At 36.5% G+C, this 18094-nt stretch overlaps 1 protein-coding gene across 1 annotated transcript in view; it reads right to left on the bottom strand.

Moving 5' to 3' along the window:
* The window catches only part of LOC129271797 (uncharacterized), a 130486-nt gene that overhangs the window by 104286 nt on the left and 8106 nt on the right, over positions 1-18094 (bottom strand). The window contains exons 11-21 of the mRNA XM_064106821.1: positions 17691-17729; positions 13100-13147; positions 10923-10985; positions 9887-9922; positions 8914-9039; positions 8021-8155; positions 7079-7201; positions 6041-6154; positions 4749-4838; positions 3038-3094; positions 1929-1991 (exon numbers count right to left, since the gene is read on the bottom strand). Coding sequence (XP_063962891.1) covers positions 1929-1991; positions 3038-3094; positions 4749-4838; positions 6041-6154; positions 7079-7201; positions 8021-8155; positions 8914-9039; positions 9887-9922; positions 10923-10985; positions 13100-13147; positions 17691-17729 — 894 coding nt within the window. The remainder of the gene's footprint in view (positions 1-1928; positions 1992-3037; positions 3095-4748; positions 4839-6040; positions 6155-7078; positions 7202-8020; positions 8156-8913; positions 9040-9886; positions 9923-10922; positions 10986-13099; positions 13148-17690; positions 17730-18094) is intronic.

Below are 18094 nucleotides of genomic sequence, written 5' to 3'. Positions count from 1 at the left end.
ATTATCATTATTATCATAATCATTTCAAATCAAAAGCAACTTTGAGACTCATCTCCACTGTGTTATCGGGAGTCTATACTGATGACATGTTGCAATTACAGGTTGATAAAAGCAAAATGAGAATGAAAATATGTGCCCAGCCACCCCCAAAACCAGCAATAAGTCGCCCAAATGAATTTTTAAATTTTATTGAGTTTGAACAAGCACATCCTAAGCATTAAAATGATACATAACTTGTCAAAATTGATCAACAACAACCTATGAAAGTACTTGATTGAATGTATAAGAAACTATAAAAGCGACAGATTTATAGGACGAGAAAACAATGTTTGAAGTTCAGGATTCACTCAAGCATGGGAGTGCACCTTGTGCAAATTCAATGAAACTTCCAAACATTCTCCAAAAACTTGTGTCAAAGAAACTGTTGTATTTTATTTTCTATACAACTGTACAACTTGAAATTTTCAAAGTATGAAGAAGAAGAAGTTATTCTTTCAAATAAGCTAACTTTTCATTTTTTGCTTTCTGAAGACCAAATCACTTATTTTGCTATTTACAGAGAACCTTCCCAGTGTTGATTTGGGGGTTGCTGGTCAAATATGATTACATTCCATCAAATAACAGAAATATGGATCGTTAAAGTGGAGCTTATTCCCCCCCCCCTCCAGATCTCAGCCATTAAAGGCGCGATCACAACAAAATCGGCACGCAAACACCCATGATGTAAACTCCAAAATTGAATAGCTAATTGTACCATAATAATTTGAATTTATTCTTAATCAATTATGCTAAGTGCATAAAATCATAATTTGGACATTCTCAATATGACTCTCATCAAATTAAACAAAATATGGTACAGGTGTATCAATTTTTTTCCAATGTATTTCATCTTGTTTTTAAATTTTTTTGTATTTCTTTCTATTTCGACTATTCGATTTCTATTGTTTTCTCAATAGAAATCATTGGCGACACTCTTTAAGTCATAACTTACAAGAAATCAATTGCTTTTAATTGGTAAGAGAAAATGATAATATGAATTTTTTTGGGATACATATAGAAATTTGCATTGTATTTGTACATGAAATCACTTTTTGAGGATTTTCAGTCCGACAAGCAGTTACAAAATATTGGAACTGCAAACCCAGGCGTCGTGAAGTTGGTCTTAAAAGTTGCACAAGACATAAAGGTAAAAGGTCATGAACAAATGTGGGGAAGAGCTAAAAAAAAGCATCCCCATCCCCTGGTAAGATAGGGTTAATCTTCAATATATTAAACATAATTTTGATGATGGTGAAGATAAATTATCCTGAAACTTAATCTTAATCTTCAATATACTACACATAATTTTGATGTTGGTCATTCATCTTGAATATATTATTTATAGTTAATAGTGGTAGTTAAATATGAGCTGTGACTGGCTAGATTGGTACCACATGACCTCTCTTCAAAAAGTTATATTGTACATATGTACAATATAACTATAAATTTTTGGAGGGTAAAACCCGTGTTAAATGAATGGGGAGAATATCGATTAATGGCAATGCGCATTTAGCCAGTGAGTCAGTCCTGCGTGTTTGCATTTTTATCTAAATTTTTATAGTGACGTCACCTTTTACTGACTTTTGCAACTTTACATTATGGACGGTACATTTTGGATGGTACATGTACGTGAGAAATGGTACAAATATTTGTCATTCAGCCTCCAATTTGCTCGCGTACAACAAGCTAAGTAGGCGTTGTACAATTTACTATAATACATAGTGAACGTTCTATCACACAATATTACTGGACTATATCATCTCCAAATATAAAAATATCTCTCATGCAGGTCTATTTCATATTTGTCGTATATATAATCCAGTATATTGTACAATAAATTGTACACTATTTATTAATCATATAATAATATAATATATGCTCCTACTCACTTTGCACATTTCTGTTATGTGGCTTCTGATTGAAAGTAGAAAATCGGCTGTGATAGCTGTGAGCTGTAAGAATATGAGTATCAATACATATTATATGAATGTAATCTGCATGGAGACATCGGGGGAGCATTTCACAAAAAAACTATTGTTGCACCAACAATTGTTATAAGCTACTGCAAATCCTGGCATCTGATTGGCTGGGAGCGACTTACGGGGTGTTACAAGAAACTTGCGATCAATTACAAGTCTATTTTCGGTCCCTAAATCAATCATATGTCTTGCAGCTAATTGCAAATTAGTGATTGATTGCTAATCTGCTCCTTGAAACAAGAAGTTTAATCTGATTTGCTACAGCTAACGTGAAACTATCAGTTGTAAAATTGCAACAGAATATTTGCAATTGATCGCAAATACATTTTCTTGCAACACCCCCTTTGTCAATGATGAAATGCAATCCTGTTCGCCTCTACCAACACAATGATATGTAATTCTCCTAATAAGAAGGTCAACATTAGGTGCTAGCACAGCTGCCAACCTTAATAATTGTGAACAAAAATACTACTAATAATAACACAGTTCTTGGTTCTTATATAACGCATATCACCTTACATGTATGTCATAACGTCCCTATGCACTTCCAAAGGACTTGGATATGGCCTGAAAGAGTACATGTATGTACGTTCTCCCAAATAATTTGATATCATATTTATGTGGTATGTGTTAACGTTTGGATGATCAGTAGGTATTCTTTGCAGTGATGTAAATTTTGATTTGCGCCAAAGTATGGCATATAAACTGCAATGAATGAATCCAGATGTCAATGATGTCATAATCCTACAATGGTTGCATTAACATCCATTTCAAAACACTTTTTAATCTTAGTATCAATTCTCAAGTTAATTTCATTGAAAAGGGATTTGCAAATATGTTTACTAACTCATGTAGGATTATGACATCATTGGCATCTGAATTCATTCATTGCAGCCATGCCTTAGAGGAGACTACTATAAATTTGCGCCACAATTGGCTATCAATGAAGTTTGAGGCACTTGTTTAATTTAAATTCGAGTTCAGAATACTGGCTAGAATGTATCAAGAATTGTACTTACATGCTCCCACGTGTACAGGTGTAGTCTGGATATTCTGAACACTTTCGAACCAAGTACCTGGATAGAGAAGCAGAGAGAGGGACAGAGAGAGGGGCAGAGTGGTGGAGAGAGCGGCAGATAGTGGTGGAGAGAGGGGCAGAGAGTGGTGGAGAGAGGGGCAGAGAGTGGTGGAGAGAGGGGCAGACAGTGGTGGAGAGAGGGGCAGACAGTGGTGGAGAGAGGGGCAGATAGTGGTGGAGAGAGGGGCAGATAGTGGTGGAGAGAGGGGCAAAGAGTGGTGGAGAGAGGGGCAGATAGTGGTGGAGAGAGTGGCAGACAGTGGTGGAGAGAGGGGCAGATAGTGGTGGAGAGAGGGGCAAAGAGTGGTGGAGAGAGGGGCAGATAGTGGTGGAGAGAGTGGCAGACAGTGGTGGAGAGAGGGGCAGATAGTGGTGGAGAGAGGGGCAAAGAGTGGTGGAGAGAGGGGCAGATAGTGTTGGAGAGAGGGGCAGAGAGTGGTGGAGAGAGGGCCAGATAGTGGTGGAGAGAGGGGCAGAGAGTGGTGGAGAGAGGGGCAGAGAGTGGTGGAGAGAGGGGCAGACAGTGGTGGAGAGAGGGGCAGACAGTGGTGGAGAGAGGGGCAGATAGTGGTGGAGAGAGGGGCAATGAGTGGTGGAGAGAGGGGCAGATAGTGGTGGAGAGAGTGGCAGACAGTGGTGGAGAGAGGGGCAGATAGTGGTGGAGAGAGGGGCAAAGAGTGGTGGAGAGAGGGGCAGATAGTGGTGGAGAGAGTGGCAGACAGTGGTGGAGAGAGGGGCAGATAGTGGTGGAGAGAGGGGCAAAGAGTGGTGGAGAGAGGGGCAGATAGTGTTGGAGAGAGGGGCAGAGAGTGGTGGAGAGAGGGCCAGATAGTGGTGGAGAGAGGGGCAGAGAGTGGTGGAGAGAGGGGCAGATAGTGGTTGAGAGAGGGGCAGAGAGTGGTGGAGAGAGGGCCAGATAGTGGTGGAGAGAGGGGGAGATGGGAGAGAGAATGAGAAATAACCTGCATCAGTCAAGGGGCCCATTGCAAAGTTGCAATCAATCGCAACTATAAAAATCATGCATAACTTGATTTTCTACCAATCAACAACGCGCATTTCGGACTTGCGATTGATTTTTTTTACTTGCGTTTAAACGCAACTCATTCTGAAACGGACCCAAGGGCTCAAATATTGTTTACCAATTTATGAATGGATAAGGTAAGTTTGAACTTGATCCCTTGATTACACAGCTATTCACCTATAAAAGACAATTGCCATTAGGTTATGAGAAATTAAAGATAAAAACAAAAGTTGGCCGCCCGCTACAACGCCAACAGAGTCCATCTCTTCATGATCAGAAACACAACTTTTCTAGAGTTGCAATATTCCAACAAATTGGATTTGAATTTTTTACAGATGGGCTCTCGACTACATTTCCTTTTGCATTCAAGCAAAAGGAAATGGACTCGCTTCCCACGTCATCGAAGCCAGGGGTCCCAAGGGTAGCCTGGCACAAAGACAGAAGATCCTATTCTTCGAGTCCTTGGTATGACTCTGCCGGGGACCAAACCAACGACCTCCCGTTCATGAGGCGGGCGTTCTCCCACTCAGCCATCATGCGTGGCCGTGGTGTTAATACATCTCAGATACGGAGAGACACACTCTCTGCTTATTTATCTATGCTGGATAAGTGTTTCATTAAAAGCACTTACTTGTATCAGCGTTGCATACAGGGGCTCCGGAAGCATCATTCTCCTCAGTGCAAAGGGCATCTATCCTTTGATCCAAGACAGTATTATCACCTAGTAGGAAAAAATGCATATATATAATACACATCAAAGCGAAATACATGTAGTGCTTCAGTACTTCTGATTAGAAATGAGTTAGATGCTACATGTATATATATATAAAGAAAGTATGAATAATTAAATGCTATATACTGTATACATGGAAAAATATGAAAAGTGTATAATTCATAATACTGTTTTACAAATTATCTGTGTCTTACAAATTGCTCTTTTAATAAATCCCCTCAGTTATGTACATGTATGTAATAATTATTGATTCCGTGTTGACTCATTGATGGCATGTTTTGGGAATTGAAGATACACTTGAAACTTGAATCTGGAATATTGTACCATTGTTACATGTATTTATACGGGTTACTTTGCCTCTAGAAGACAAATCTCAGTATCACGCAAATCTGTTCAGATAGCTGTACATGTTTTACATAATCTGGGGGATGTTTCACAAAGAGTTATTGTGACTTTGGCCTGTATTTCTGAAGTCAGGTTTAACTTAGACCATGGTCTAACTCTGTGCTAAAATTATGGGAAGCCAAAAGTGTCAAAATTTTTATTAGTTGTTAAGTTGTATGTTTATGTTTACTGTGCTATTTCCTAATTAATTGATGGTGAAGACAATCATCTATCTATACTTCCTAGACAATTGTGAATGATTTGAGAGCCAAATGAGCTGAAATATGATATCTCTACCGTTAGTGATTTATGTAACAATTGGCTATCCATGCTTAAATATGATTGCGTGTTATATATCATTACGCATCAGCATTTAAGCAAAGCTCTACTTAACTCTTTATAAAATACTCCCCCCCCCCCCCCCCCCGTCTTAGAAAAGTCTTTAAAACTTGGGTGGATATTTACTAATGGAGGCTTGACTTAAACAGAATACCTATGTAAGTTTTATTTCATGTTTTGTTTTGATATAGCAATTCAACGGGGCATTGTTTGGGGCAGGCAATATTTTTTTTTCATTTTCATAGGTGAAGCTAACATTGCAGTTAACCCGTAGGCTACACGGGAATCGAGTGGCACCTATACAAAGTCTATGGGAATCAGAGAATTCAGCATCCAAGGGGTTAATGGGGATTTCCCAGGGCTCTTCATTTTACAGTGATCTTTTGATCATTTGGGGGGGGGGCAAAAAATGGCCCCAAGCCCCTGTGTAATTTTTCCCCCTGATTTGGGGGTTATTACCAACTTACCTTGGCATTTGACTACCATTGGTTGAAATTCTGCACCGGAACCATCGGGGTCAATGATGTAATAACCAGGCTGATTAAATCCAAAGTAATTGTACGCCTTGCATGACGTAAAAGCTGTCAATATATCACAGATCGAGATGCATTAAACTTACAATTGACAAGACAGTTTGTCAGACCGAACTTTCTTCCCCATGAGACATGCACAGACTTGAGATTAACAACCCAGTGTATTCTAATAACCATAATTCACTAACTTCAGTTATTTGATTTAATTAATTCAATTAAAAAGTCTAGACTAAAAATCATTTTAAGTTAGTCCATATAACACAGCAGAGGAAAAGAAAGAGGAAAAGGGGAAAGGCGGAGGAAAGGGAACTGGGAGAGAAAGAAGAAGAGGACAAAGAAGAGGAATAGGAGAAGGAAGAAGAAGATGAAGAAGAAGAGGAAGAGGAAGAAGAAGAGGAAGAAGAAGAGGAAGGAAGCAGAAGAGTGAGAGGAAGAGGAGAAGGAAGAGGGAGAGGAAGGAAAATGGGAGAGGAGCAGAAGAGGAAGAGAGAGATGAAGGAAGGGGAAGAGGAAGAGGAAGGGGAAAGAAAAGGGGAAGAGGAATAGAAAGATGAAGAGAAGGATGAAGGGAAAAGGAACAGGAGGAAGAAGAGGAAGAGACATAGAAAGATGATGGAAAAGGAACAGAAGAACAAAACGCAGACAGATGACAATAGAGTAGAAGAACTCATAGCTTGTTTGAACAGAGCCATCAAATAAATGACATCCTTTTCAATCGAACAGGTTTCCTCCCCAGTTTCCTCTCTTTTCATAGAGACCCTTTTATCTAATGAACAATAATACTGTAGAGAAGTATTATGGTGCTATATAGCACAATTTATCTAAAAACAATCTATTCTGAGGCACACTTGTATCATTACCCTAACTCCAGCTCGAGCTGCCGTCTAATCTCTTTATTCACATCCAATAATCCCTTATGCTGACATTCTTCCTATACATCACTCACCCACGCTAATACCTTAATGTACTCACCAGCTATAAGGTATGTCGTGCCCATATACTCGTTCAAAATGAAGGGGAACTTGTACATTATTTTAGTCCCATCAGAAAGAGAAACTTGCTGGTCTACGTAAAAGGTCCGTAGTCCAGGTGCAGCTTTCAAGAGATCAAAAATCAATTAACAATAAATATCAGAGATATATATACACTGTATTTATAAGTAATTGTAAGTTATGTAAAGTTATATAAAGATCCCCAAAATATCTGTATAACCATTTATTACTAGACTATATGAATGTGTATGCCCTAATTTGATTATGATGTGGGGGACATGAAATGAAAATGTGTTATACAGGAAAATTTTGTGATTTGAAATGAAAATACATTTTGATTGGGTGCACGATTAAAATGAAATACAGTATCTACATGTACATGTTTTATTCTTAAAGGTATAGAGCCTCATCGATATGGCGCTGCACAGCCCACGATCAATTTGGCAAAGCAAATTTTCTGAATATTTCATTTCATGTCTATTTCAAACAACAAAATATGGATTTTCATTTTCATTTTTTTTCTTCTTGATATGAAACCTATTAAAAATCATGAAATGGGATAAATATTTCAGGATGTAATCTTTGTCCATAGCTTTCTGATATCCAATCACTAAATTTGTCAAATAAGTGCTCATACATAAGGCCCTTTTTTAAAGAAAAATAAAAACATCAAAGAGAGAGAAAGTGCTAAGTGTTGAGGATTTGAATAATTTAAATTCACCAGGAATTAATGGTTGGAAAAAAAATTTCCGCTGCACTTCGGTAAGATTAGTATGTTAGATTATACACCATTTAGCACAAACAATAAGGGGCCGGCCATGAAATTTTATTGTGTCTAGCCCGGCCAGATCTGCTATTGCTCCTTATATACATTATTTTGGCAGATTTGAAACAATTTATGGTCCACAAACGGCGAACTTACCAAGAATGTTGACTAAAGTATCTCTGTCTCCGTGAGCCGTAGCAAGGAAAGTGAGGTGCTGTCGCTGTGAGAAATCCAGTGGCCCGTTTTCATGTAGCTTGACGGTAATATAACCAAATGCGTTGGTATTGGGAACTGCAGCAGCATTATGGTTAACGGTAGCAAATTGAATAAAATAGAAAGAAGATGAACACATATCCATCTAAAATTTTGCATCCGTATTCTTCATCAGTATAGATCTCTAATTGCCCACCTGGGGGTGTTTCACAAAGAATTAAGTATGACTTAGAGTCGCACTTAAAGTCCTAGTTGCGTGCGGTATGGAAGGCATGACCGCATTGGTCAGATCGTGCAAAGTGGACAAATGCACCACTGCGTATTGATCGATGACATTGCGCGTTGCATATCATGTACGCGTCGGCATTTAAAAGCGAATCTAAGTCATACTTAAATCTTTGTGAAACACCCCCCTGGTATTTTACTTTTCAGAATTACTCATGCATTGACATCTAGATGCCACTTTGTCCATTTCAAGTCCATTTGTTACTCTTTCATATCTCCTTTTTCCTATATGCTAAGGACTTTTAACAAGCTGTTACGGATACATGTAGTTAAAGTTTCTCTTTAAAATTGACTCAAGCATTTTGCTTACTGGCCCCTACATATTTATTATATCTATATGAATTATGTCTACTATCTATTGCTTTAATGTTGACTTAATTTGTAACTTGATCAATCATTTTTTATGTTTGCTTTTTTTTCATTTAATGATTACTGTTATTTTCTGATATGAATTAGCAATAAATTAAGAAGCAAAATAGTTTTAAAACATGTGCTTTGAAAACAAATGATGTATTCATTGTTTAATTCCATTCCATGAACATGTTACTTACAATTTTCTTGCACTTCAGGCAAATTGTAGGCCTCAATATCTGCTTCTAGCTTTGGAAGATCCATGTCATCACCAAACAATACAAAACTTGAATCCATTTTCAGCACTCTGATAGAGCTTATGGATGCTGTGGAAATAAGAAGGTGGAGGACTAAATTCCACTGATTATCAAATTTATAAATATGCAAATACATGCACATGTATTTCTGGAACAAATTCTTTTTGGAAGATGGATTTTATCATGTTATAATCTGAAATACTCATTAAAAAAATTTCCTCTTAATTCTTAAAGATTTATTCAAATATCTTTTGAACTTTGTTACTTATCCACGGTAGTGTTGATTATTGGGAAGTCAATATCTATGTGTATACATTTTGTATTATAGTATAAATACATTTGTGTTATAGAGTTGATGCTGATATGTGCCGCTTTTGTCATAGTACGTGCGTCAAATTCGCGCCCGTTGTCATGGTATAGTACGCTATTTTATTCACGAGTCCACTGTTTTGAATTAATGAGCCCACTCTTCAAAACAGTAGACTCATGTATAAAATAGCGTACTTAACCATGGCAACAGGCGTCAAACTGGCGCACTGTGACAAAAGTGAACATCAGTATTGGACCCTTTTCAGTATACTAGTACGTGGTAAATTAAGCATAATTTATACAGAAAACCTACATAAAAATGGGTGCAACCGATGGTTTTCAAAACCACCTTTGTGACTTCAGGCCTTTGATTTTAGAAGTAAATGTATTTATTTGTTGTATTTAAATTACTTGGTTGTTTTTGTTCAAAGAGCAAAATCATTCAAGGAGAAATATAGACTTGATCCTGATCAGAGGAATACTTTACTTATAACAATAATAATGATAATCATGATAACAATGATAATATAAATAATAATAATATAAATATACAACAATAACAATTATAAATGAACCAAAAAAAACAGACTGTTAATCAGAAACTCACAGTGAGATCTCCGCATTTCTTCATCTAAGTTTCTAGCTGTTTAGAAAAAAGCAAAAATAAAGTACAGTGTATATATGTTAAATACATGTAGATCACTTTATCCCTTAACTTATGACTGCAAGATAACGTTACATGTAGTTTCCATTATATTCAATGCATTGATTAATTTGATTTTATATGTAGAATACCATCATGGTAGTTGGATATTGCACCCATACATATCTTGAGTTCCTAATGCAAGATTGGAGAGTTTTCGCTCCATGGTGTACAGAGGATCAAAGAACACAGTAAACGTATTTAACTTGCCCAGCAAATGACAACTAACAGCTGGGAGGTCTTTGTCGAAAATTGGTGAATTGGAACAGCAGTTTTGTCACAAGTTGACACCAAAACGGTTGATCCATACCAGGGTTCTCTTAAGTGCAGATCACCAGCGGAGTCACCCTCTCTGTTTTGGACTGGATGCTTTTGTGCCCCCCACATTCTTGAAAATAGCTCCACCTTTTCTTGGTCCCAAATCATTTTCTGAATGAAACCCCCCTCCCCCCTGACTACAAAAGACAATCAGACAATCACTGCAATGATCTAAAGATATACTGGGCATTGTTTCCTCACTAGAATAGCTAGAGACTTCAGTGACACCAAGTTCCCGTCTTACAAAGAGTTATGATTGATCCGATCAATCTCATCTACATGGAAATCCATCGATGTCATAACTTTTTCTTCAGGAAATTTGCACAAAGAGAAGCATACTGAATTGTCAAGAAAACAAAGAATGTATGAATAAACATCATATCTAGAAAATATTTTGAACAAACATGTATTTTAGATGTTGACATTGCTGGCCTTCCATAGTTGTGATTGATTGGATCAATCGTAACTCTTTGAAAGACGGGGCCAAGATAACATGGTGAGAATCGGAATCATGCGTGCAACAGTTCCTCCGCATACCGGTAAACCCTTATTTATACGTCTGATGAGTACTTTTGCTCTGCTGGTTTTTACTGAGTTCGTGAGAGCCCTGACCTGTACTTACTTCTTATCTGAGATGCTCCAGAATGAACAGCGGCATGGAAAATGCTTCCTCCCCTTAGTTGAGCTAAAATGTAGAACGAAGAAGATGAAGACTGTATTAGGATACAACTACACAAGAGATGCTTTGAATAAATCATACAGTAGATTATCAATGAAACATGACCATAGATTATTACAGAAACCATACTGGAGAAGAAGTACACACATTAAAACTTGGGGAGCAGTTCACAAAGATTTCAAATACTAAGTGATTTTCATTGACTATTTTGCCCCGAGGCAATCGAAATGCAAGGATTTCAGTAGCTTTTAATGAATAATTCAAAATCCTTGGCTTTTTGTTTCATGAAATTCTCCTGTTTCCAGTAGGATAAGATAAGATAAGTACATTTTCTCTCCTTATTAAAGGGGAATCCAGCCTTGGCCATAAAATGTTGTGTGGGAAGGAGAAAAATAAATTAACAGAATGGTGAAAGTTTGAAAGAAATCGGACAAGCAATAAGAAAGTTATACCTGCTTTAAAATTGAGATCATTAATAGTATGTAGATTTCAAATTGGCAACTGGGTAAGTAAATTATGACAAGGGGCAAGGACAACTTTCCCATAGGCCATGTACTTAATTATCAGGGATTTGTGGTTTTCTCCTAAGTACCCATTCCCTTGGGGCAGTAATCTAAATATATCCCAGGTAGTATATTGTTTTTGTCCTCATGAAATAAAAATATAATTTGAAATAAAACTTTTGGGAAAAATGACATTTTAGCCATAATATGTATTGGAGTACATGGAAGAGTAGTCCTTGCCTTACATCACTATGACATCCCATTTGCGGCCAATTTGAAGTCTCCATGGGTATAGTGATTACCAATATTTACAAGTTTTAAAAATTCATAAATTTCTTGTTGTTTGTCCAATATTGTTCAAACTTTCACTATCAACTTGTCTGATTTTTCTTTTTCTTATAAAAATAAGTTTTTATTTGGGTTGGATTCCCCTTTAAAATGATAAATTTGTTGAATTACAAGTTGCAAAATATGTACTGTATATAGCTGGCAGCAACCTCGTATGGCAAAAGAAAACCCGGTAACAGAAAAGTACTTCAAACATTCAAGTTGTGTTAAATGACTGTGCAATGATTGTGTCACTGTCACATAGGGGCAATTCCATAAAAATGGTCAACCTTTCTGTACGTCCAACCCCCATTTTTCTCAAGTCTTACTTCACTTCATAAACTGACCAAATTTTTGTCATTTGAGGACATTACAGACTGTCACAAGAACAAGAAATTAGGGACAGAAAATTTCATGAAGGTCCCACATATAGGGGGTTGGACGTACATATTTCATGGAATATCCCCTAGACAAACAAAAAAGAACCTAGCGGATGGTCCATAAACAGAGGAAGCGGAAGGGTTTTGAAAGTGGGGGGGGGAGGCTGAGTCAGAAGTGGGGGGCTGCATGATCGACCATGCAAATAATCACAATATTAAAGATGGTAATTTTTAGTTAAGTAGACTATTACTGAAAAAGGTGTGAGGCTGAAGGCTCCCTCCCCCATCCCTCAGCCCCTGTTAACACTTTGGAGATCCAGCCCACATTTAAATGAAGGGTAAACGTATGTCATAGAAAATCATTCAGTCCCCAACGGGTTAAATACTTGTATCATAAAGACTTATTCTACTTGCATTTATAAACAGTCAGGCATACCCTGTATGGTTTATTTCCAATTGGTCTAATGCCAATTCGTCTCATTACCAACTCGTCGACTATCATTTGGTCTATCATCAATTCATCCACTATCCACATGGTCCAATTGCCATTTCGCCCACTCAACATTTCGTCTAATAACCAGTTGGTCCAATAGCCATTTAGTCCATAAACCATTAGGTCTAATTGTGTAAGTGTTAATTGGGCGAAATGAATGACAAGAATAAGGGTATTAAACCAACTGTTTATTAGACGAAATGGTCATCGACGATCTGGTGATTAGACGAAGTGATTATTGGACCAAATGATCAATGGACCAAATGGTTGTTAAACGAAGTGTTGATGGACGAAATGGTATTGGACTAAATGATGGAAGACCATGTGATAAGTGGATGAGTTGGCAATAGAGAAATCGGCAGTTTACCCCCTGTATAAACACACAAAAAAATAATAACTCTGGATAAAAGAAAGTACCTGCTATTTCTGCCGGTGTTCTTTGTTGTTCTCCTGCAGGTTCTACATCTAGAGGTAGAAAGAAGAAAAAGATTTGTGATATTACACTGCACACCCAGTCCTCACCCAACTCTCAAACATACACCTGGGCCACATAGCGGTTTGTGCAAATATATTTCAACCGTGTTTGTTTATTTTTTCGCTGATCAATTTTCCATGAGGCAATGGTTTATTGGAGTTGATAACCATCACCTGCTATAGCATTTTTTTATTCATCACTTATTTTTAATTGTTGGGCAATGGACAAAAACTGTTGCATTGCTCATCCAACAAATGATAAATCACCATATAACCTAACCCAGGGAGCGCCGGCCCGACGCCCAGGAGCTCACCGTGTATTTACCCATACTCACGGGACAAGGGTAGATTATGCCTGGTCGAAATATCTAGCAAGAGAAATTTTGAAAATGGAAATTATGCACTTACCACGATTATATGGATGAAGGTCTATCGAGTGGTAGAATCCTGACATCAAGGCACAGACTGGAACCTCAAAAAACGAAAAGTTCTCTCCTTCTACCCCAGTCTCGATCGGCCATTTTTGTTATGATTATATGATCAACAAAAATGGCCGATCGAGACTGAGGTAGGAGAGAACTTTTTGTTTTTTGAGGTTCCAGTCTGTGCCTCGATGTCAGGATTCTGAAGAGGGGAGAGGAAATGAGGAATAGGGAGAAAAAAGAGAAAGGAAATCAGACTGCACCCCGATCGCGTCTTAACAGAACGTGTGTCCAGGCGTTAGCGGGGTAGAGTCGTTTTTCTACCTCGCTTCCACCCTCCCTGCCAGGACCCTGGTCTGAGCAGGCCAAAATTTGGAAAATTCATTCCCAACACAGTCCTGCTTTTCTCCAGCATCTTAATACGAACGGATTTTGTTCACCCTGCCTTTGACTTTGTCAGGGTAGGGCAGTCAAAAAAGTCTCTTAAGACAGGGCTACACTCACAGAAAGTGTTATTTTACTTAGCCTCTTAGGAATAGGAAGTGAGAAATTCCAGGAAATTTTCAGGGAAGTTCAGTTGTTGTTTTTTCTACTCTAGGAACTACCGGTAGATAATGGGTAGTAGGAATAGATGTCAAAATCCATCTCAAAATTGGATCTGATCTGCATCTGTGTAATCGAAACGTCTAAAATTTTGCTCGCTCGCTTGCAATTCTTTTGCCTGATACACCGTATTTTGGTTTTGGCATAATCGTGAAATAGTCCCCAAATCCAAAAATGGGGATTATCAGAATCACACCTACCAGAACGCATGAAAATCACCTCCTTTCTCCAAAACACAGTCCCCAACTCTCGCACAGCTCTTTAGCTTGCGAAATGATAACACACACAAATGAAACACACTTACACTTGGGTTCTCTCCCTATTATATACTCGTGATACAGTCCCCACTCTACAGGAAATCAAGTTTGATTTTCACGGCGGTGGGGACAGTTTCAACAGTATAGTATACTCGTGATGCAGTCCCCGCGCTATGGGATACACAGTTCACTTTGCACGCAGTGGGGACAGTTCCAACAGTATAGCTATACTCGTGATACAGTCCCCACTCTACGGGAAATCAAGTTCACTTTGCACGCAGTGGGGATAGCTCCAACAGTATATTATACTCGTGATACCGTCCCCTCACAACATTAAATCGTGCTCGTTCGACAAGGGGATGGGGACAGTTTCCCAGTGCAACGTGACAAGGAAGACTCATTCAAAACCTTCGGACATTATTATTATTATTGTCATCATATTATATTATCATTATTATCATTTTATCATTATTATTATTTTATCATAATTTTATTATTGTTATTTAATCAGAAATATCATTATTGTTATTATCATTATTATTGTTATTTAATCATTATTAATTATTGTTATTATTTATTTTATTATTACTATCATCATCATACATCATTATTATTCTTTATCATTGTTATTATTATTGTTATTATCCTTTATTATATCATTATTATTGTTGTTTTTATTATTAATATTTTTATTATCAATATTTTGTTATCATTATTAATATAATTATTTTTATAAATATCATCATATATCATTATTATTATTTATTATTGTTGTTATTATGGTTATTATTATTTATTGTATTATTATTATTATCATCATTAATCATTATTCTTTATCATTGTTGTTGTTATAATCATTGTTATTATCCCTTATTATATTATTATTGCTGTTATTATTATTGTTATTTTTATTATATTATTATTACTATCATCATAATAAATATTATTCGTTATTGTTGTTATTATTATCATCATAATATTGATGATAGTACAATAAATTATTATATTATTATATTCATTATTATTCTTTATCATTGGAAATGTGCCTCTTCCATCCAGTCCGTTCCTTGTATTTATAATTCCTTCAAATGAAATCACTGTAGACTCATTCATAACTTTTGGGTATTATCGTAATTATTATCATCATTATTGTCATTATGGTATTTATTTATTATTTACTTATTATTGTTATCCTTTTTTTTTTTTTACAATATTTATATTTTATTTATTATTTTTATAATAATCATTATTATTGTTATTATTCTCTATATTATTACCATTATATTAACCTTTATCATAATTATTATCAACATCATTATTGTTATTAATCTTGATTATCATCATCCCCATCATTATACTATTGTTGTTATTATTACTTTACTTTTCATTTCCGTCACATATTTGTATTGATTACTTTAATGTTTTGGGGGTGACTCTTTCAATGATAACGACAACAATAATGAAAATGATGCCAATGATGATAATAATTATGATAATAATTAATACCCAAACGTTATTATGAGTCTACAGTGATTTCATTTGAAGGAATTAAATGAAATACAAGGAACAGAATGGATGGAAGGGGCACATTTTCAATGATAAAGAATAATAATAATAATGATAATAATTTATAATATTATCATCATTATTGTAATAATAATAATAACAACATCAATAATAAAAAATAATGATATATGATGATGATAGTAATAATAATAATCAATGATATTAATAATGATAATAATAATATTGACAATAATAATAATGATAATAGCAATAATAATAATGGTAATTATGATTGAATAACAATAATAATGATAATAACAATAATAATAATGATAATTATGATTAAATGACAATAATGATATAATGATAAAATGATAATAATGATAATATAATATGATGACAATAATAATAATAATTCCCGAAGGTTTTGAATGAGTCTTCCTTGTCACGTTGCACTGGGAAACTGTCCCCATCCCCTTGTCGAACGAGCACGATTTAATGTTGTGAGGGGACTGCATCACGAGTATAATATACTGTTGGAGCTATCCCCACTGCGTGCAAAGTGAACTTGATTTCCCGTAGAGTGGGGACTGTATCACGAGTATATATATAGGGAGACAAGTGTGAGTGTGTTTCATTTGTGTGTGTTATCATTTCGCAAGTTCTCGAGCGCGAGCTGTGCATTGCAAGAGTTGGCCTTGGCCCTGGCCTGGGCCTGGCCTTGCCCTTGGGGACTGTGTTCTGAAGAAAGGAGGTGATTTTCATGCGTTCTGGTAGTGGTAGGTGTGATTCTAATAATCCCCATTTTTGGATTTGGGGACTATATCACGATTATGCCTTGGTTTGGCATTGGTTTTTCGCCCCCTCGCCACAAACACAGATATAAAAAAATCCAAAAATGTCATTTTTGTGTGCATTGCATACGAGAAATATAACAGTACACAACACAACAAATTTTAGCATGCGTGGGACTGGGATTGTGCAAAAACTGTTCTCAAAACATTGCAAGCTAGACCTCATACTATGCGCCTATACATACCATGATTTCTTTCAATGTAACATGATGCCGAAATTTCACTGCTTTTTCATCCAAGTAAGATTACGAAATACATGCAGTATCAGCCAATGTCAGGAAACATGTGAACAAATATTTATACTCTGAAATAATTTCATATTGGCATTGATTTACCGCTTCTCTTTGTCGCCCTCTTGTGTCAGAATGCAATGATTCCGATGTTAAAAAGACAAATTAAAAAAATAAATAAATAAAAAGCAGAGAAATGTGCATGTAAGCCTGTCTATATATTAAAAAAAAAGGAACAGCATGAGAACAGCATGATTAAAATTTCCATAAAAGCTCAAAGATTTATCCATTTTTTGAAAAGTTTGACTATGTTACTTATGTCACACAAAATGTCACAGCAAAAAAGCAGCTCTCCATTAAAGTGATGATTTCCTAGAATATAAACGTATACATTCAACACTATGATTACAAAAAAAGTGATCATTTCAATCACGCTCATGATGAAGGAAAAAAAATAATGTCCTTGAACAATCAATTTGGTTATGGGGTTGCTGTAGTGTTTGAAAATAAAAATAAAAATCCGTGAGCCGTTTCTGTTCTAGCTTTATTCTCAGAGAATTGGGGGGAACTTTCGCCCAACCAGATCACTCTCTATTTCTGGCGAAACCAACTTGATCACTCATTGATTCCAACAACATGATAGAAATTAATTTCAAACCTACCTCCACGTGTTCGAGTTCGCACAACAGCTACATCCGCATCTACATGCATGTAAATACAATTTAAAAAAAATGTTTGTTTAAAACAGTAGTTCTGTACGTACGGTAGTAGGCCTATTAACCACCCCTTAACCATGCACTTTCAAAGGTTCACTCCAAGGGTTAACTCCCGGGGTTTACTCCCGGGGTTCACTCTTGAATAATCTGTCCCCAAAATGGCAAAAGGAAGGAGGTAGGACGAAAGACAAATCAAACGATCGGAGGTGACGCCACAGGTGACCGGGCCGGCGATCACTCCTACGAAAAGGGGCTCCCGATGATGGAAAATCTGCACGTTATATAGCCAAACATAAAATCTATCCTCCAAAACTGGATAAACCCTTCTTCTTATCTTTACATTATTCTCA

This window comes from Lytechinus pictus, chromosome 11 (genome assembly GCF_037042905.1).
Source record: "Lytechinus pictus isolate F3 Inbred chromosome 11, Lp3.0, whole genome shotgun sequence".
NCBI classification, from domain to species: Eukaryota; Metazoa; Echinodermata; class Echinoidea; order Temnopleuroida; family Toxopneustidae; genus Lytechinus; species Lytechinus pictus.
Note: the sequence above shows the minus strand (reverse complement) of the source record. Positions and strands in the feature narration are given on the sequence as shown.